The sequence below is a fragment of the Cryptomeria japonica genome, chromosome 2, assembly GCF_030272615.1.
Source record: "Cryptomeria japonica chromosome 2, Sugi_1.0, whole genome shotgun sequence".
NCBI lineage: Eukaryota > Viridiplantae > Streptophyta > Pinopsida > Cupressales > Cupressaceae > Cryptomeria > Cryptomeria japonica.
In genome coordinates, this window is record NC_081406.1 from 142,240,187 (window position 1) to 142,262,193 (window position 22,007).

General features: G+C 38.1%; 1 protein-coding gene across 2 annotated transcripts in view; it reads right to left on the minus strand.

The window, feature by feature from the left end:
• LOC131053990 (uncharacterized) overlaps positions 1–22,007 on the minus strand; it is a 344,360-nt gene that overhangs the window by 304,949 nt on the left and 17,404 nt on the right. For both annotated transcript variants that reach the window (XM_057988551.2, XM_057988552.2), the window contains exon 2: positions 269–416. In XM_057988551.2, the coding sequence (XP_057844534.2) occupies positions 269–416 (148 nt within the window). The remainder of the gene's footprint in view (positions 1–268; positions 417–22,007) is intronic.

The following is a 22,007-nucleotide window of genomic DNA, read 5'->3' on the forward strand; positions in this document are numbered from 1 at the left end:
CAGAAATTTAAAAAATAATTTGATTGCTTCCATATTACTATTACTGATCACTGCTCAGCTATGTCAATTACATTTGAATCTTTGTTTTGTCTAAAATTTTGATGTCATGTATAGTTAAACTTGTAAAAATTTGAGTATCCATGTGCATGTGTGAATCCCAGCCATCCCCAACACCCTGCCCCCTGGATTGCCATTCCCACCCCTGAAATGCCATGGAGCGTAGCTGTGTACTGTTAAGATATAAAATTCATAACCTATATAAAATTACCTGATAAAACAAATTCATCTGGTTTGACTTCAGTCATGAAAAACAGTGTATTAGTAGGAATTCCAGGTCCAAAGTCAGCTTCTTCAACTAATTTCCAGTAACTCCATGGTTGGGTTATGCACTTGGCTGTGGATATCTGCATGAGAATCTGCAATGCCCATTCACAAGTGGCAATGTGTGGTCAGACCAAAAGACTGAACTGCAGATCTTCAGTTACAAATAAAGAAAAATATACTCTCTTTTACTATATTTCAATCTACTAATCCACATTTCAAAAGATAAAGATATTCTTAATGTTGAAAGGATAATTCTGCCTCTTGAAACAGAAGAAATTCTTAAAATTCAGCCAAACTCTTAAACCTTTGGATACGAATGTTAGCATTGGAGTTAAAAAAATTATTCAATAACACTCCAAATTCACCATCAGAATGTTCAATGGCTTTTATATATTCGAAAAGATATCTCTTGCCAACTTGTTTTAAATCCATGTAGCCTCGGGTCAAGAAAAATCCTTTTCATGCTCCTTGAGACTATCAGAATTTGTTCTAGCAGTAAGATGGACATATTAATACTTAAGCCAGCAATGATCCAGGTTCAAAACTCGGTGATAGTGCCCCTCACATTAAAGTGGTTCATGTGTTAGTGCAGCTTGGTAGATGTGAGACAGCAATTGGCTTTAAAGGAAGTGAATGACTGCCAAGATGGTATCATCAAGGCATCATAAAAGCATTACATATTGTGAATGGAAGTGGCACATTAATCACCACCAGAGACATGAATGGTAGATGAATATCAATAAATAACTGGTATTCCCTTGGTTTTGTAATAATAAATGTATTCTAAGCACTCCTTTGCAAGTATGAAGATGATTAGAGAATGAATATATGTGGGAAAGGCCTTTGATGGAAAGGAGAAAACTGATTTGTTATCGTGTCAAGTAAGAGGCATGTCAGGTAAGCAGCAGGCATGTCCAGTAATCAGTGATCCTGTTTAGAGAAGAGGACAGCTGGCATGCAACATAGAGCTTTAGGAAGAACATCATTTCTTGTCAACGGTTATTTGGTTGAAGACTTTTAGTGCATATCGTCTTGCCTCTCCCAGATTAAAAAAGAATCACCATGTAATATTTTGCCCACTGGAGCACAAGACTAAGTACTTTCTTTCTTTGCATATGTAGGGTGAGCTTTTCCTTGTAACTCAATTATTCAGGTGATGTAAACCAATAAACAACTTAGCTGAAGCACCTTTTTATTCTTTTGTACATTTGGACAAACCTACATAAGTTTAATATGTAATCATAATGTAATAAATCAACATAATAATAGGCACTTAAATGGGGGCATATTTAATTATATTTAAGAGTGACTATTCGTGAAAGCAGGTTTGAAGGCCACAATAAAATTTTCTTAGAGAATAGGCCACCTAACACAATAATTGTGTTCTCTTGCATGATCAGGTGTAGTATTTTTTAAAGTAGTTGTGGGTCCAAATGAAATGAGTTCCATAGGAGGACTATTTTATGCAAATCATGTCATCCCTCCCAAGTCGTATTTTCAATTTTCAAAGAAACACATGCCAGCAAAAGTTTATCAAATCAAAAGCAATATGAAGGGTGGTGCTCTTCCTCCCTGAAAAACATCTAGATTGGATTACCACGAGGAGGATTCCCATACTAGCACAAAGAAAAGACACAACTATCATAACCTAGTTTGTTTGCTTTCCTAGATTACTGTTTCCCTTTTGCATGAATTTTTTTATTTGTGCATTTGTTTTTCTTGTATGTTCGCCATTCAATAAATTGAGCGTAAAGTGTATTTCATTGGTTTAATCAGAAGTTAGAACTTGTGGTTACCAATGGCACTTTCAAGGAAGTTCCACGAATGACATACTTATGGTGGGCTTTTTCATTTTTCTCATCAGTTTGATGCCATTTTTGTGGACAAACACATCACTTGTAAATGCTTCTAGTTCTTTGTAGGGAAGGGCAATTTGGAGAACACAGCAGCAGCAATGACCAGGGCCAAAGCTATGAATAGACATGTAGGAAACTAGCCTAATAATTCAATTCAATTCTCAATTTTCTTTCAAACTCCTGATTTCATCACTTCCTAACATCAGGAACGGATGGTTCTATTAGTGTAATTAATTAATTATTTGATGGTCATTTAGTTTATTTAGTCATCTTTAGTTTTCTTAGATAGTTTCTAAGTTAGTTCTCAATTGATGATTGTTTCATTTAGAAATATTGTATTGTAAATTGCCTATATGTACTTGCTTCACTTCATTAGTTTAATATCAATTTACCATTTCACGATATCAGAGCCAGTTAATTTTTTGACAAAAATTTTAAGACAAATTTCGTGGACATCTTGAAAAATAATTTTTCAAAATTTTTTTATTCGTTTCTTTTTTTTAAATCAAAGGGTTTTTTTCCTGGTAAAATCACGAATTTGCAAGGTTGTGTTTTCTTGATGAAAAACCATGTACCAAGGGAGTTTGAAAAATTGCAAGTCTCTACAAGAGGGTTTTTCGAAATTATAATCGTGCATATTTTTAGTTAAAAATTGCAGATTTTTCAGTCAAAAATCGTGTTTTTTTTAATCTTTTTTTTCGCAGGCATTTATCGACTTTCTTGAGCGCAAGGTTTTTTGTTGGATCTTTGCAAATGACAAATCACATAAGATTTTTTTCATTACAAATCACATGTCTCCAGGGTTGTGCACTAAAGGTCACGGTTTTTGCATCATGATTTTTTGGTGCTTTCTTCCATGACGAGTCTGGTTTGCTAAAAGTCACATGACCTACTCTGGGTTTCTTACCCCGTGCCCACAACTCTTCTTTCCACGATAAGGGGTTTTTCATCTGCACCTACTCTGAGTTTTGTGCGACGGATTTTGGCTCTGTTTGAATGTCTTTTCTTTCACGATTTTACTCTACAACTAGGTTTTTCAGCTCTACATTGTTTTTACTAGTGGCTAGGGTTTTTGATTTCTCAGTGTTAAGGCTAGGGTTTTCTGTTGTGGATCTGGGAGTTCTATTTCTTGATCTGGATGTTTTGTTTCAACACCTAGGGTTTCGTATAGTTTTTTTTACTATTTTTTTAAAATAAAAATCAAGGGTTTTTTTACAAGCTCCTCGAGATTCATGCCTTGGGATATGTGCCTCGAAGTTCATGCTAGGGTTTTGACTGATTTTTTTACCACAAAAATCAATTGTTCATTGTTGTAGTTTTACCTCATTTTTTGTGCATTGTAAAATAGGATGGTGTCTTTGACTAACATTATGTTGGAAAATAATCAACGCTTAAACGGCAAAAATTACAACACGTGGAAATAGCGCATGCTCACAATATTTGAATATCGATGTCTAGACTAGATTGTTCTAGGTAAGTTTGCTCGTCCCTCGACGATACGAAAGACCAGGACAAATTCGATGAGCGTGTTTGAAAAGCAATTATTCTCATCAAGTTGTAGTCACCAATGACATGCTTCCACAAGTGCCATTTGACAGGTCCGCTTCGGAGATTTGGACGAATCTAAAGGATCTTCGTGAGACGTCAGATCGTTCTTTCTGAAGAACATGTTATTTTCAATAATGATGGACGATAAAATGTCTTTGCAGGAGCATCTTACGAAGATCAAGGATATACGCGATCAACTCGAAGCTATTGGTTGCAAGATGGAGGAAAAAGACATGGTGGTGATCACTCTCAAAAGTTTACCATGCTCGTATGAACATTTTATTAAGATGCTCAACATTACATCCATGAATGTTGATCTCAAGTTTCTTGAACTGTGCAACAAACTTTTGCAGCAACAAAGGTAGAAACAACAGTTTGGGACCAACAGTGAATCATCACCTATAGGACAAGCCTTCACTGCCAAAGCCAAGGACAAAGGCAAAGGCAAAGGCAAGTCTTTTATGCCTAAAGGACAGAACAAACCTGAGAGCGCCTCCAAAAAAGTTATCACATGTCACTACCATGGAAAGCTTGGCCACATGAAGAAGTAGTGCCACAAACAGATGGTTGATGAGCAATCCAACTAGGGAGGGTCTCAGCAGAAGGCCCATGTTGCAGAGCACACTAGGCAGGAATCTGTCTTTTATGCTTTTATGGCCAAAAGAAAAGCAGACTAGGTGAAATCATCTGCTTGGTACTTGATTTTGGAGCTTCTCGACACTTCACGCACAGAAGAGTTTGGTTCATGAAGTACAGGGCTTGCTCCTATTCAGTGATCTTTGGAGGAGGTGAAGAGTATACAGTTGTCCGCATGGGCAACATTCAGATTACATATGTTGGGAGGAATCTCATATTCCTCAACGTAGGCTATGTTCTAGGCATGGAGCTTAATTTGTTGTTTGTTAGTAAAATGATGTGACATTGTTTGAGGTTGGATGTCATCTTCAATAGACACAAGTGACACATTATTGATAAGGAGTCCAAGAAGACAATTGTTGTTGGCCTCCAAGATGGATTGTACAAGCTGATTGATAATGGCAAGTCTCAGGAGGTTGCAATGGTTGAAAAGGGTTCTTCCATAAGCACTCTTAGGCATCAGCGGTATGGGCACCTCAACATATCATATCTCTCTCAATTGGCTCGGGAGAATCTGGTAGATGGCTTACCTGAGATTCAACGGCAAACGCATGGTGTGTACAGAGCTTGCCAAGCAAAGAAGCAACATCGAACTCCATCCTCCGATGGACAAGCTTGGAGAACATCCAGAGTCTTACAGCTGGTTCATGCAAATGTTTGTGGACCAATGAATACGGCATCAATCACTGATGCCAGGTATTTTCTTTTGTTCGTAGATGATTTTAGTAGAAAAATATGGGCGTTTTTTCTATAAGCAAAAACAAATGTCTTTAATGAATTTCAGAAGTTTAAGGCATTATTTAAAAAAGAGTTTGCTCATCAGATTGTAACTCTTAAGGTCAAATAATGGGGGGTGAGTTTTGTTCCACTGAATTCACAAGCTTTTGTGCTCAAAATGGCATCAAACATCAGTTCACCACACCCTATACCCCTCAACAAAATGGTGTTGTTGAGCAAAGGAACCGAACCATAACAGAGATGGCTTGGTGTATGATTGAAAACAAGAATGTGCCTAAAAAGTTTTGGGTTGAAGCAATCTACACTACTATATGCCTTTTGCATCAGTCTTCCACACAGGCCACTAAGAAAATGACTCCCAAAGAAGCATGGTCTAGGAGGAAACCAAAAATCAGCCACCTTAGGGTTTTTGGTTCGACTACATATACTTGGATTCCTGATGCAAAGAAAACAAAGTTGGATTCCAAGATTCAGAAGCTGATGCTTATAGGCTACAGTGACAATCATAAGGCCTATCGACTGATTGATGTGGACAATGATCGTCTCACGTTCAGTAGAGATGTGGGATTCGATGAAGATAGTGGGCCCTTTCAGCTCACTTCTCCCATCTAGCATCCTGAAGATCAACCTCTGCAGAAAACAGTATAGGTGTTAGGCTTCCATTAGCTTCACCTGAAGGGAGGGATTTTGATGATTTTAAACCTGAAGTTTGTGGAATCACCAAGGCATGACATTATCCCACTATAGTTCCCTCTGGACAACTTGGATCAGCATCCAGATGATTTTATTCCAAGCAACCCAAGTTAGGCTGCTACACCTGATTTGGAAGTAGATGGTTCTGCTCTCCGACCTAAGTGGTGGGAATATCTTATTGGTGATGTGTGAAATGATGATCTTGTCGAGGGTAGATCTTCTAGACGCAAGAGCAACAAGAACACAATTAATTTTGCTCTTATGGCGAACATTTAGAGTGTTTATGAGCCCAGACTTATGCAGAGGCAAAAGGAATACCTGAATGGGAAAAGGCTATGGAAGTTGAATAGCATAGTATTAAGAAGAATAACACTTGGGTTCTGTAAGTGAAAGATCCCCACACAAATCTGATCCAAATTTTTGATTTTATGATTACTACTGATTGAGGTTTTGGGATGGTTTTCAAGTGTTTTTTATTTGAGTTTTTTATGCCTATGATTGAACAAGGTTTTATCATGAAACATATACCAATAACAATTTCTTTGAACCCAATTGGTAAACAATATAATTGACTGATATATATTTATGAGTTCTGATTTTTAAGAACAGCAAATACAATTATTCAAAATTATAGGAATTGAATCAACAAGAACAAAGATTTGCATGCCCGGAGTCCAGCACTCAACCAGAGAAGGATTTTTATTGATAAATTCAATGGAGATCACAACATAAGAGCATCCAAGTGCCAATCTCTAGCATATAAGTCCTCCCATGCCAAGAATGATATCTCCTATCCACTGGATTTGCCTACGGAGATGGATAATAGGCAAATCTCTTCATCTGAGTGACCGTCTAGGAAAGAGGGAACATTATAGTCCTCCCTTTCCCAGAATTGCTTGCCCTCAAGCAAACACCAAACAACTCGCTGCTCCACTCTAATTAAAAAGCCCAAACACCACAAACCGTGAAGCAACATATTAAGACCCATTTTAAATAATGTATTAAGTAAATCAATACCCAGATCTAAAATCAAAATATAGACCCTACTGTATGAGATGTAGAAGAAATATCTTAAACAATCACCATAAAGTAACCATCCATGTATGTAGAACATCAAGACGATGTTAAAATGAACTCCCACATGCCAAGAAACCAACATAAATGGCCACCAAACCTTGCTGGCATAACTTTGATCAGCAACATAGATGATATCAAACATGTCATCAAACCAATGCCAATCAGAGAATATCCAAAAGAAATACCCCTAAATATTCCCAAACAAAATCGCTGAAGTAGTCAATGCAAAATAAGGAAGTGCTATATGATTCCAACTAGGACAGCCACTATCCCATGTAGAATCTATGAAGAATAAATCACCAATCAACAAGTAGATCTCTACCATGTCATAAGAAATCAGTGGCATTGCCAAAGATGAGTTATGGATGTCTTCAATGCCTATTGTACACAACTCTTGAGTGGCTGGCCCACTAGGAGTATTGTCAATAAAATCATCATTACCATCAAAAAAATGATCAACTCCTGAATTTTCTGAATTTTATGTCAATAAAATCATCTTTGCTCATCATCATGTAAAGAGTGGTGAATGTCACGAATGTGTTGAAGATGGAGCTTGGCTTGATGGGCCAATAACTTGGCTTGCTTTGCCCTTTCTAGCCAACCATCATTCAATTTCTGAGACTGCTCTATGTTAGCTGTTCCAAAATGTTTAAAATCAGTCCTATAATGAGATGCATCATAAAATTTACCATTCCCAAGGCTTGCATTTTGTGTGCCAATCACAACAAAGTCTATATCACTCATTTCCCTATGATTAGAGGTTGCAATGTCATGAGAAATTGAAGATTTACCACTTATGTTAAACATCTGGAAATTAGAACTGATTTCTTCATTTTTATCCATACTTTTCAAAGCCCCAATGTCAAGGCGAGCAGACATACTCTTAGCTGCCCCGTTCTTTGTTTCATTCATTAGCGCCTTAAGCACAATACGTTCACCCATGTGAGTAAACTCCAACTCTATCTTGTTGAAATCTTGGACATACCTCCCAAGGGACTTCAACCATTGCACACCAAGTACCACATTTGTCCCTCCACCAATACCAAGAACATAGTAATCATATGTGAAAGAATAATTATCCAATGCAATAGATAATCATGGTATCCTTTTTGTGCAACTCATTTTGGAACCATCCGCTAGCATGACATCGAATCCATCAAATTCTTCTACTTCCAGCCCCTTATTGACTACAAACCCTTCATTGATGAAACTATGAGTAGCACCACTATCTACCATGCATAACACTCATCGTTCCTTGACAATTCCTTCCAACACAAAAGGCCGATACCGAGGAACACCGAAAAGAGTAGCAATGGTGCCATATGCAACATCATGTGTATCAACAACCTCATCATTGTTGCCCTTGGAATCTGTATCCTGAATATGCTCATCATCTACATCTGAATGAGCCTCAATGAGATGAACCTTGCCTTTCCCAAGGCATTGATGTCTAGGCTCCCAAGGCTCCTTACATGAGAAGCAAAGCTTCTTCCTCCTCAACTCATTACGTGTCTCCTAATCCATCTTGGGAGGGCGTGGTGCACTCTGGTGTTGTGTAGAAGACCTCTAGAGAGGCTTGGAGCCTTCGGAAAGCTTCTTATTCTACTGATAAGAAGTAGGTGGCAGTGATGTATCGAGGTCTAAGGTAGTCTGAATAGCCTCATGTAAATTCCTAGGCTTAAAAGCCTTGACCAAACCTTGTAACCTACCATGTAAACCCTCAATGAACAACATATCATGCATCTTTGGAACCATAACAGCAATACGTTGAAACTCATTAATATAAGTTTCAGCATGTCCAGTTTGTCGCATCAATGCTAGATCTCTATAGTATAACTCAACATCCTTACGGTCAAATCTGACAATCAACTACTCAGTAAACTCTCTATAAGAATGAGTCCATGGTTTTGGGTAACCAAACCATGGTGCCACTAGTCATAAGCCACGCCATCCAAATGTAATACTGCAAACTGAATAGCCTCATCCTCAGGCATCGGCTTAAGTGAAAGGTAGATGTCAAGTTTGTGTACCCAAACTCGTGCACTGTTCTTCTCGCTACCATCAAAGGAAGATAAAGTGAGCTTACTAGTAGCTTGCTTGAGGTCACCATTCTGCTGCTATCAAAGCCACCTATCACCATGGTTCCTCATACTGTCTCTGCACTGCAAACAATAATGATGTAGAGGAAAAGCATCCTTAACATGCTATGGTAGGCGTGCCCACTCATCACTAGCTTCTATAACTGCATCCTGAAACTCCACGCCCTCAAGTGGGTCAACTAGTGGTGGCTCATCTCTAGGAGGAAAATGAGGTTGCATGGGTTTGTCTGTTGTCCGTGTATGAACCCTGCATGCCTAGGAGAACCAAGAGCACTATCTATCGATGAAGGAGCTATACTACTCCCATGGCTGCCTACAATTGAAACAAACCTATCAACCTTGTCATGTCTACCACACCTATCCCTAGGCCAGTCCATATCCAATCTATCAAGAGTTCCACTTATCTTCTCTAATGCTCATGCAACCTATGGCTATGTATTCACGAGAGTTCTAAATAACTCTCGATTAGGGTCTTCCTACTGATTATGTCTCTCCCTCTACTAAGGACTCCTATTACCATCCTGCATATCACCCATATCTACACCAGCTGGAGTACCCATATCAAAATCTAATTCCACTTGTGCTCTCCTGCAAGTATAATATCTGTATTACCCAGTCCTTCCAGGAAACATAGGAATAATCACACCACCCTTAGGCTAGCAAGATCATAGCTCTAATACCACTAAAAGATCCCCACCCAAATCTGATCCAAATTTTTTATTTTATGATGACTGTTGATTGAGGTTTTGGGATGGTTTTCAAGTGTTTTTTATTTGAGTTTTTTATGCCTATGATAGAACAAGGTTTTATCATGAAACATATGCCAATAACAATACCTTTGAACCCAATTGGTAAAAATATAATTGACTAATATAAATTTCTGAGTTCTGATATTTAAGAACAACAAATAAAATTATTCAGAATTATAGGAATTGAATCACCAAGAACAAAGATTTGCATACCTAAAGTCCAGTGCTCAACTAGAGAAGGATTTTTATTAATGAATTCAATGGAGATCACAATATAAGAGCATCCAAGTGCCAATCTCTAGCGTATAAGTCCTCCCATGCCAGGAATGACATCTCCTATCCACTAGATTTGCCTACGAACATGGATAATAGGTAAATCTCTTCATCCGAGTGACCGTCTAGGAAAGAGGGGACATTACAATCAGATCTTATGCCTGGGAAGAAACCCATTCGCTGCAAACGGATCTACAAAGTGAAATACAAAGCTGATGGAACATTTGAAAAGTACAAAGCTCAATTGGTAGCTAAAGGCTTCTCACAGCGAGGAGTTAAGAGGAAACCTTTGCTCCCACAACAAAGATGAGCACGATCCAACTAGTTCTAGCCATTGCAGCTTAATCTAGCTGTAAAGTCCATCAGATGGACGTAAAGAGTGACTTCGTCAATGGTGATTTGGAGGAAGAGGTCTACATGACGCAACCTCGAGGTTTCAAGGTTGCGGGCAAAAAGCACCAGGTATGCAAACTGGTAAAGGCTCTTTATGGCCTAAAACAAGCCCCCGGGGCATGGTACATAAATATTGATCAGTACTTGGTTGAACAAGGCTTTCAGAGAAGTCCTTTTGATCCCAATTTGTATGTCAAGTGTACTAGTAATGACACCATTTTTCTTATCATCAATGTTGATGATATCATCATTACTAGTAGTGGAGAACACTTGCTTGAGCAAATCAAACAAAACTTGTGTCACGCATTTGATATGATAAATTTGGGACTTTTGCATTATTGTCTCGATGTAGAGGTTTGGTAAAAAAGTGGCAACATTTCATCTCTTTGTCAAAGTATGGCAGGAGTTTGTTGGAGAAGTTTAGAATGCAAGATCGCAAACCTTCATCTACACCTATAGAGAAGGGGCTAAAACTATCAACCAAATCAGATTCACCTGTGGTGAATGTGTTAGCATTCAGGCAACTAGTTGGCAGCCTTATCTACCTTACAGCCGCTAGACCTAATCTTAGTTATGCTATGAGTTACATATCTCAATTTCATGATAGCACCTAAAGCAGAACATTGGGTTGTAGTGAAGCGTGTAGTGAGATATGTGAAAGGGACACCTAAATTTGGCATTTTGTACAGCAGAAGCAAAGATCCTCAGTTGATTGGTTTTACAGACTTATATTGGGCAAGTTTTGTTGATGACAGAAAGTCTACTTTTAGGTATGTCTTTAGTCTTGGCACGGGTGCAATCACATGGACCAATAAGAAGAAGCAGACAGTAGCTCTTTCCTCGATAGAAGCAGAGTATCAGGGAATTGTAAAGGCAACATGTGAGGCAATTTGTCTTCAAAGGATGTTTTCTGACATGAGAATGTCTCACGCAAGGCCTTCACCCTTGTGCTGTGACAATTAGGGAGTGCTAAAACTTGCCAAGAATCTAGTCTTCCATGAGCAAACCAAACATGTTGAACTTCATTGTCATTTCATTCGCCAGCTTGTTGAAGACGGAATTGTGATCTTGTAGTATGTTCCAACTATGGACCAAACTGCAAACATTCTCACCAAGTCTCTGAGCTCGGACAAGTTAGTAAAATTTAGGAAGGAACTTGGTGTAGTTGATAGGATGACCATTAAGGGAGGGCATTAGAGTAATTAATAAATTATTTAATGGTCATTTAGTTTATTTAGTTGTCTTCAGTTTTCCTAGATAGTTTCTAAGTTAGTTCTCAATTGACAATTTTTTCATTTAGAAACATTGTATTGTAAATTGCCTCTATGTATTTGCTTCACTTCATTAGTTTAATATCAATTTACAGTTTCAAGTTCAAAGGCCACATAATAAACAAGGAGGGGTCATTATGCACCTTTCAAGGCTGCATTTTATGTCTGCTCTTCTCTACACTAATTTTCTAACAAACAATCCTTTTGTGGTTGTTTTTATGGATGAAGCATATAGGAGATTCTACAAGCTTTATTTTTTCTTTTGAAAGGAAAAAGATTTGTTGCCTTACAAGGAGATACGAAGGCAAAAAAAGAAAAAAGAGAACCCTCAGTTCCAATCCCAGACCATACTACTTTAAAATCACTTTTGCAAGCCAAAAGATTGTAGTCTTAAGAATTAGACTTGGATCTCAATTGCTTCAAACTTTTAATGCATCTATTTAAACAATTTAAATGATGAATGAATGATTATTAAAAACAATATCATGTCATTTGTCAATCAAAAAGGCATATTCTTTGATCTATACCAAACTCTTGATACAAAATGAAACTGTTGTCATTTTATGACACCCTTGGTCCATCAGTGAGAACCGATCAAAGATATGTTCCATGGACCAGCGCGGCCCCAATTGATCAAGGAGAGAAGAATCATGAAGTGTGAAGTGTTGCCTTGTCCGAAGGAAGTTAATCCTCGGTCTTTTCTTCTTCCCCGGAACTCCAAAACCCCGAGGTTCTGAAGTTCTTTGCCTTAGCCGCTTTTCTTCCTTCTCCGGAACTCCGGAACAAGTTCCCTTCCTTCCCTTAGCTTTTCTCCAATTCTCCGGAACTCCGGATCCCCGAGGTTCCGAAGTTCTTTCCTAGCTTAGCCCCTCCTCCCCTTAGATTTTCTCTCTTTTCCCCTCGGAACACTGAGGTTCCGAGGTTCCTTGTCTCTTTTCTCCTTCCCTCTTTGGAACTTCGGAACCCCGAGGTTCCGAAGTTCCTAGCCTTCCTCTCCTTCACCTCTTCTCTTAAAGTTTTTTTTTTTCCCGGAACTCCGGAACCCCTAGGTTCTGAAGTTCCCCTCCTCTTTAGCCTTTCCCTTTCTTCTTCGGAACTCCGGAACCTCGAGGTTCCAAAGTTCCCTTCCTTTCCTTTCCCGGAATCCCGAAACCCCGAGGTTCCCTCCTCCCCCTTCTTCCTTATTCTCCCCGGAACTCCGGAACCCCAAGGTTTCGAAGTTCCTTCCCCTTTTGCCTTCTCTCTCTAGTTCCTCCGGAACTCCGGAACCCCAAGGTTCTGAAAGCCTTTTTCCTTCTCTTCTTCTCTCTATCCCAAAACCCCGAGGTTCCAAAGTTCTTCCCTTGTCTTCCTCACTTCAGAAATCCGAACTTTCGAAGTCTTCGGGTGTCCTTCCGACTGGCGACACTTCCGGATGGTGTGATCAACACTCAAGGCTTTTAATGCTCAGGCATCTTGGTGACTTGTACACTTTCTTTTGTGGAGCCACAAGGGTGCATTAAATGTTTTGACAGGGTTTCCATCAGGAAGGTACGGGGCCATGCTGGGTGACTTATGTCATGTATGACTTTGGAAGGTTAATCAATCTATCCTTCTCAGGATTGCCTTTGGTGGTATGGCTAGGTTGCTTGCATGTACAAGCCAAGTGCATGCACTTCCCTGCACTTCCAGACTGACATGCAGGGGTCATGATCACCATTGTAACCCATTTTTCTATATAAGGTTGTTAAGCCTCATTGTAAAGGGTTCTCTCCCTGCTACCTTGAGCTTTCTTATGCTCTTCTCTTCTCTTGAAGACTTGTAATCTTTTGCATTTCTGCAACTGTAAGATTGGCCTTTGGCCATATGATTAATTGAAAATCTCTATTCTTGCCTTCCTTCAACTTATGTATGATGTGTATGTGTTCTTACCTTCATTATAAGTGTATGTTCGTGGTTTCCTTTCACATGTATGTTGTGTTAACTGGTTTTCTGAGTGACTTTGTGGGAATCCTTCTCCCCTCTTAACACTTAGAAAACTCCACCCTCCACACATGCGTTTGGGTCACTCATGCAATTGAAGTTTGTGCATCTCTTAGGCTTTTCAGTTGATTCCTTGTGCCATTTTGGGTGGGGAGAGGAACTATCTCTTCTTGGTGCATCACCTCCTCTTATTTCAAGCAATTCTCTCTCCCCTTTACCTCTGCAAAATTGTTAGGATAGGCTTAGGAATTAGTTTTGAAGTGTTGAGTTGGTTCAACACTTGCACCTGGAGTGAGAAGGAAGCCGGCCTTCTCCAGAGATTCAACCCTCTGGAGTGAGAAGGAAGCCGGCCTTCTCCGGAGATTCAACCCCCTTGCGCAAGGTCCCACACTTCAAGCTTGTTTCCATGTTTCACAAGGTTGCTAAGTTGATAGCTTAGCCAGGGTGCAAGCTTTTGTGATAATAGAAACATTATGTAGTTGTTGTCCAAGGGCTCCTTTGGATATCAATATGAACACATCTGATTCCATACCAAATGAAGTAGAATAAAGTTACAAAAAGTCCAACTACTTTGTAATACATCTCTAGGATAAACATTATCAGCATTGATCCATTAATCAGACTAAGATAATTGTTGGAGAAACTTGCTCTCGAATCAACTGGCACTATAATGTAATGTCCCCTCCTAGGCACTTTCTATTCTTAGCAGGGTTAAGCAGTGGTTCCCATAGGCTGACATAGTGGACAGGGAGCCCATCTGAGGGTTGCAGGATCTTGCAAAACATTCTCTTTAGGCCCTTCAAGGGTTTTGGACCAAACTTTCAATTTTAAAAAAGTCACAGGAGGAGTGCCAATAGTAGTAGTTGGTAAACTACTATTTTAGAATTGACCTGTTGGTCACTAGGCATGGTTTGTTTGGTAGAGCATGACTCTAGGAAGCAGTTAATAAATATTTATAAAAACATTAAAGTTAACTTAATTAACTTTAATGTTTATTAATAAAATAAAGTTACTTTATTTTATAATGCTATAAAGTGACTTTTTAAAAATAAAGTTACTTTATTTTATAATGTTATAAAGTGACTTTTTAAAATAAAATATAAAGTAAATTTTATTTTTTATATAATAAAGTGACTTTATTATTGTCACTATAAAATAAAATAAAGTGACTTCTAAATTTGTCACTTAAATAAGGCCAAAATGGACACCAAAATGGAGGGGGTGGTTAATAAAACAATAAAGTGAAATATTTTATTAGAAATAAAATGATTGCAACCCTAAAAGTGGTTGCTTGTTGGGAAGTGTTGATGTGTTTTTTATGCACAATCAAACACAGAATAAAATACCAAGGTATCCTATCCTCTCTTGAGCAAAATCATCCCAAATGCTAAACTATGTGATCAATTGGAAGACTCCAAAGTTCCTAATGTCGGGTCACAACTTGTGGATAAGCTCAATGGTTGATATGATTGTTGGCAATCCAAGGGGACTTACATTGAATGCTTGAATTGCTAGAACTTAGATTCTAACTACTTGCTTGAAAAAAAAAGAGCAAAAGAGATAGGTTTAGGAAGTTAATCTAATCCTAAGAATATAGGAACGATGGACAACCTTTAGTGAAACTCGACTAAGCCATGCTTTGACATGCAAAGCAACAACTCCACAAAGCTTAGTGCAATCTTCTAAGGAAATTAGATGATTTTAAAATCATTATCAAGCATAGACACCATTAATTGAATGCATATCAATGATTGAATAACAATTGAACTTAAGCTCATTCAAGTATTCCAGTTGACCACACAAGGCAGATTTGCAATCAACAAACTACCAGTGGTATGGATTAGGAGTTTCACCATAAATCATGCACAACGCTCTATCATTCAACTAATCAACATGAAAGCAAATGAGAAGTAGAAACCATGTAGCTTGTTGAAATAACTGATTTCATCATATCTTCAATGAAAAGACTATATCCATTTACAAGCCTTAGCAACAATTTCCTCTTCTCCTACTCTATTCTAACTTCTAACTTCTACTAAACTATTCTTGAGCTACTAGCTATTAATCTGCTATTTGCTATTCACTATTTTTTCTCACAAATGAGAAGTTTGAGCCTTATATATAGAGCTCATTACAATTCAAAGGCTCAAATCAATATGAGATCAATGGCTGAGATTACAAGATGAAACCCTAATTAGAGTTTGTTGGAACAAACTCCTCTTAGCCAATGAAATAATTACAATATTTGGACACATGTCTTCTCTTGAATATTTGACCAATAGATAGTGGGGTAAGGTACATTGGAGTTTGTGCCTCCATATGATGTGTCAAGTGCATTGTATCCGGACATGCCGACGTGGAACCTTCTGATTGGGTGAGTAGTGACTGGGATGCCACCTCAATTTGCACTTGTAGATTTAATTCATCATCATGAAGGGATGTTGATACTTCAGGTAATATCCCTTGATACTCAACATCTCAAGCTTGCTCAATGTGGTGATGGTGATGGGAAGCATCGTTACCGTCAAGCCAATCCTCTATCTTTGCTTGCTTATCTTGCCTTGAGATGATTGTATGATCTCTCCTTTACACTTCAAGATCTTGACCCTTTTCATGTCATCACAATGCAATGAGAGTTCTTGAATACCTCAAAATCCTTCTCATTAAGTCACCTTCCTTGATACCCTTGTGCTTATCAATGAAATTCTTCCTCTTGAAGACATCTATTTCCATGTTTAACTTCGAAGTTGTGAAGATTGTTGATACACTTTATAGTATAGACCATACGGTAGAATTCTAATCCTCCTTGTATGCTAGACCTTGACCTTGATGTGGAAATTTCCTCTCTGAAGTACTGTTCTGATCTTCCTACAATTTGGCCCCTTTTGATGTAATATCCCTTGCCCAAACTGACTGATTTTGGCTCAAGGAATATTGTCAAACACTTTGTATGTTGTCTTTCTCTATTCTGATTTTTGTATTTCAGATTGTTTGATACACTTTGAAAGTTGCCAAGAAATTTAGGAAGTTCACCAATGATGTTGACAATACCTCTTACAATGAACTAGTATGCGAGTGCAGTTCTTTTTGGTATTTTTAATGCATATACATGAAAACTAGATATGGAATGCATACCTACAGCCAACTGACATTTCGACAAACAACTGGCATGCAACTATTATGCTGATCATATATGCTATTAAAAGGACATTTCGTCAAACAAATGGTATGCAACATATATCTTCTTTATTGAATTCATTCCTAGGTACAATGCTGCTATGGATTTGCCAAGATTAATTGGCTTACAAAAAGACTACATCAATGCCAAATCTGATTCTAAGTTATCACTTACAACAGCAAAATTATATGCCTAATATTTCAATACTAGCTACTAATAGTTGCAAGAGGAACCTGATAATAGTGATGCTTAATGATGGAGATGAAAGTTGCAATCGGAATCAAGCAAAATACTGTAGCGCGGCACTGTTCATGCGCACTGTTCATGCGCACTGTTCACGTGCACTGTTCATGCACACTGTTCACGCGCACTGTTCATGCGCACTGTAGCAGCAAGAACAAACTTGCAATCTGCTCTTAAAACCCTGAATAATTTGTTGATAATCTCTCCCAACAAGAATGATATAACTCCATGTGCCAAAGAAGGACAATTCACAACCAATTATAAATGTTCTCCAACAATAAACTTCAAACCCTTGTAGAAAAATTCACCAATTTGCACAAATGAAAGAACTGAAGTATTCTTTCCCACAACTGCAATAATTCAGGTGTTATTTCACACCTTCAAAATTACTATCAATAGGAAGTTTTCGTTTCCTATGATCAAAGAAGAAAATTGCAAAAGCCCTAGGCTCCACAATAAAAATCAATCAAAATGCTATTCATCAACTGGATGCCGAGAATGAACTCTTGCCTTTCCTTTTATTCTTTCCTTAAGAGAGCTCAAACACCTTCCTGGCCAATGTGGGATAAAAGATTTATTCCCACATTAAATTATTCACTTAACGCACTTTATTATATTAAAGTGACTTTATTATTATAAAGTTACTTTAGAACTTTATAATAATATTAAAATATTAAATAAATCACTTAAGTCACTTAAACTTTAATATCTCTTGATGTACTTGTCTGATTGCTAAGCCGTCTGAGCCAGGAGTCGACTCTCCCTGTTCTCCATGTTATTGGATGCCTGTCTAAAAATAGAAACCCTGAATAGTGACTTACTATAAATAGTAAGTATGTGGAACTGAGTCTAGAAATAGCTGCAAAGGCCCAATCAAGGTCGACACTGCCAATAAACTCTGCTCAGGTGTCTTTCTATTAATAGGAACCCTGACTCTCCCAAAATAGTAACTTACTATAAATAGTAAGTGTGCCAATCTGAGTCAAAAAACCTGTGCAAAGGCCAAAACCTGAATCCAGCTGAAGAGTAATGTCTCTAATCACCAAGTAACTGCCACACGAGGCCCTCTATCAATAATTATTAGCCTACGAGGGTCAAATGATAGGCTAATTCTTACAAACTCTGATGCTCGCAAAATGGGGACATTACATTTGATTTCCTCCTTTGCTACCTACAAAACAAACAAGTAGGTATCAGACACACATAACATGTACTAAATTCCATCCATCTTTTATTCCTTATAGCTCTGCTTTTGTCTGATTTGTGTTTGCTACAGCTCTGATAACATATGGAAAGTTCACTTAGCTCTACCCAAGCTGCCATGCTGAAGATGAATTTGCTGCCATTATGATTAAACTCGCTGCTCTGCTCTCAAATTCGCTGTTTGGAGAAGGAATTCCCTTTGTTTTCGTGTTCAAATGACTGATTTCAACTTGATATTTATAGGCATTTGAAGGAAAAGATGCGTCCTTTTAGTTATAGGTCGACTTCATTTATTCAAATAAGATTAATATTATCTCCTTAAGGCATCTTAACCAAATTTTCATATGCAATGGAAGTTTTCATATACTTAACCAAATTTTCAGGTTGCTGGTTGAAGATCAAATTCATTGCTTGACCAAGGTTCCATATTGCAATTCAAGGCATCTTGGACCTCCTAGATGGTAAGGGAAGGAAGTTCGCTCCTTTGAAGGAGCAATGGAAGTGCAGCCAGCCGCTCCTGTAAAGGAGCAATGGAAGTGGGTTTGCTCCAGCAAGAGAGCAAAGGAAATTTTCATACACTTAACCAAATTTTGCCCTTGCAACCCACCTCTCAATGAAGTGCGATCAGACCTCTTGGATGATGAAGAAAACTTTGTATAATTAGTGAAATTTGATCCAAGGGATTCATCATCAAACTTCCTTCTAATCTTGTTAAAATTGACCTTACTTGACCTCTCATCTCACATCACCTCATTTCACATCTCACAAGAAGGGCAAAGGAAGGCAGTCAATGCCAAGGAAGAACAAAGGGAGTCACAGTCAATGCCTTAGTCATTCATTTCATTCCTAGCCCTGCAAGCAAAAGATGAGTCATCCATTCCAAAAGCCATGATAACTAGCTGTCTTCACTCCATCCTAAGGAGACAATTAACTTTTGACTCACCGGCTTCTTCAACATAAAGGTTAATAGAAAAAGACTCTACCACTATCCTAGAAAGCAGAAAAAAGTGGGGGGGTCCCCATTTGCAATGGAGTGATGTGTGAAAACGTCACAACAAGAAGGAATAAAAGACATTTTGGGGGTCCTTTTCATCATTCATTCTTGAGCATTTCATTTGGAGTTTTCGCAGGAGCTGAAAGGGTTTGGATCATCTGATTGTGAAGACGAAATCCTTCATAGTTATTGATGCCTACAGGAGTGAAAGATCTCCCAATGGCTGATTGGACAATTCCATTTCAGAATTTATGGGAAGGGTCAATTGATTGTGTCAGAGAGAATTGATAGGCAAATATTAGAAGATTACTAGCAGCAAATTGCAGCAAGTTTATTGCAGGTTGGAGATAGAATTGATACACAATCAGACCGTACCATCTTCATTTCCCAGCCGTACCATAACTTGGCAGGCCGTGCTCTTCCTAGGGATGGGCATTGGATTCTAGGGGACATTTTGGGAAGAAATTACAGCTTCAGATCAGACCGTTCCTGCTGGTCAGCAAATCAACATTTTTCAATCAGCAACAAGTCACTTTCCAGGCTGGGCGATTGGAGGGTTTATTGCTGCAGAAAAACCCTAGGAGTTGGATCCATTATTGCATTGTATTTCAGAAATTGAGGACATTATTGATTTGCTGCAGCAAAGACAAAAATCAGATATATTATTTATTTGTTAAAAAATTCCCCACCTAGCTTTAGGCGTCGAAACTGGTATGCAATATTTTGATCCCTCATTCCACTTAGAAATTTCTAGGTTTGATGCATTGTTTGTTAGTTTGTTTTTAGAGGCTTTCCTTTACATTTCCAGCACTTTCTTTTCCATATATCTGAAAAAAACAAAAAAATCAAAAAACTGCGAAAACACAACAAATTCCAAAAACCACCAAACTGGATACTTCATATAACTTGCTCTATATCTGGCACTACGTAAACTTAAATGGTCATCAATCTGCTTGAACTTGATCAATTCCTTGGTTGCCAGGACTCAGAAACTCTGCATCAACCCCTTATTCTTACCAAGTTACTACTTATGGATCAAAATCAACAGGCTCCAGTATAGGAGGTGCTGATGCTTACATCAATGTGAGTTCTCGAACATGGCTGGATGCTTACTCTCGAATGGAAGGAATGGGATTTGGATCTGCAGCTTAGGCAATTTAATCAATTGATTAAATATGTTTTCACTTTCAGTCAAGAGCTGTCAAAGAGTTGAAATTCATCACCATGATAATTTTTGAAACCAATAATGAGCCCTCATTGATGAAGATGGAATTGGGGTGATCCAAGGAATCTCAGGGAAGTCAAAAAACAGTAGAGCAGATGAAACAAAAAATAATGTGGTTAGCGACAAATCTGCCAGTTGAAGCAGAGGGTGGTTTAAAATTGCCCTGACTATTTATGCAACCAGTAGTTCACACAAGAGGTGATTTTGATACCACCCCAGTGAATACATAACCACCAGTCTGTGGGAAGCGGTAGTTTCATCATTTTGTCTTGTGGGGGGCAGGGAAGCAGCTTCAAACAATTTCTCTTCCACTTTCATGCAACTGTTCAGTGGCAATCCACCCATTAAAAACATGTAACTTATAAAACAAGGAAAAAAACAATGTTCTTGGTCTGGCACGTTTGAGATTTGCTGCATTTTTGTTGAAAACTTGGAGCTATTAGTTGGAGAACAGGTTTTCCATGGTGTTGCAAACATTTTGTGGATGTGGCTCTCATGCTTAGTGTTGTGTGGGCTTCATTGTAGTAATTTATGACATTTATTCAACTGTACTTGACAAACTCTTGCTGAACATTTCACACATTTCAGGGTTTCTCCAAGGTAATCTCTGTGTTTTTGTCATTGACATGCTTTTTCTATGTTGTGTTTCAGTTTTTCCTGTGTGTTTTTGTTCTAATTAATGTTCTAACAAGCTAAATTGAATATTTCAAGCATTTTCCCATATATCAGAGTCATATATTGTTAATGTGCTTGTAATTTCAATGCCACTGTTGAAAACCTATTTTGTGGAATATCTAAATCAGTTTACAGATCAAGCACATTCTCCCCTATTCTTCACTAGTAACATCTTCTACACAAAGCATACCACAAGTTACCAAATAGTAATATGAGACCCTAGAATTTCAATTTAACAGTACATTTAGAAGGTTAGGTGGATTCCAATCTTTCATTTTAATTATAACACACAATGACCGCGACTCTTTCAAAATTTTACTCGTGATAACTTTTGGCACAAAACATACATCATTTTTGCACCATTGGTGTTCCCTTACTCAAAAGCACTTGAACGAATATATGTATTGATGATTTAAATTAAAAGGACTACCATCAAAGCTATCTTGTGTTAAAAAAATTAAATAAAATAATATGCATACATAGCCTCATGTTGAGCAACTTCATTGCTTTCATAGATCATATGCAGGTGTGTCATCAAGGGTCTTGTAGAATAGTGACGATCCATTAATGTTGCCTAATGTTGGGGTGCTAGTGGAGGATGCACCCAGATATAACCTGCTTAAGTAGTTGGACAAACAATGACCCTCATCGGTGGTGCTTGTGTCATTTGGAAGTGTCACTTTTGTTTGTCGAGCAAATAACAGGGCTGGCTTTGGCAAAAAAGATTCCTCCCATTTCCGTCAAATAGATGAGATTGAGAAAGACTCAATGCAAACTATGAATTTAAAAGGAGATATGAGCATGAGTATAACAAGTTCTTACTGAGAAGTTGAAGATGAAATGTTTGGCATGAAGACCAACCTCTCATAT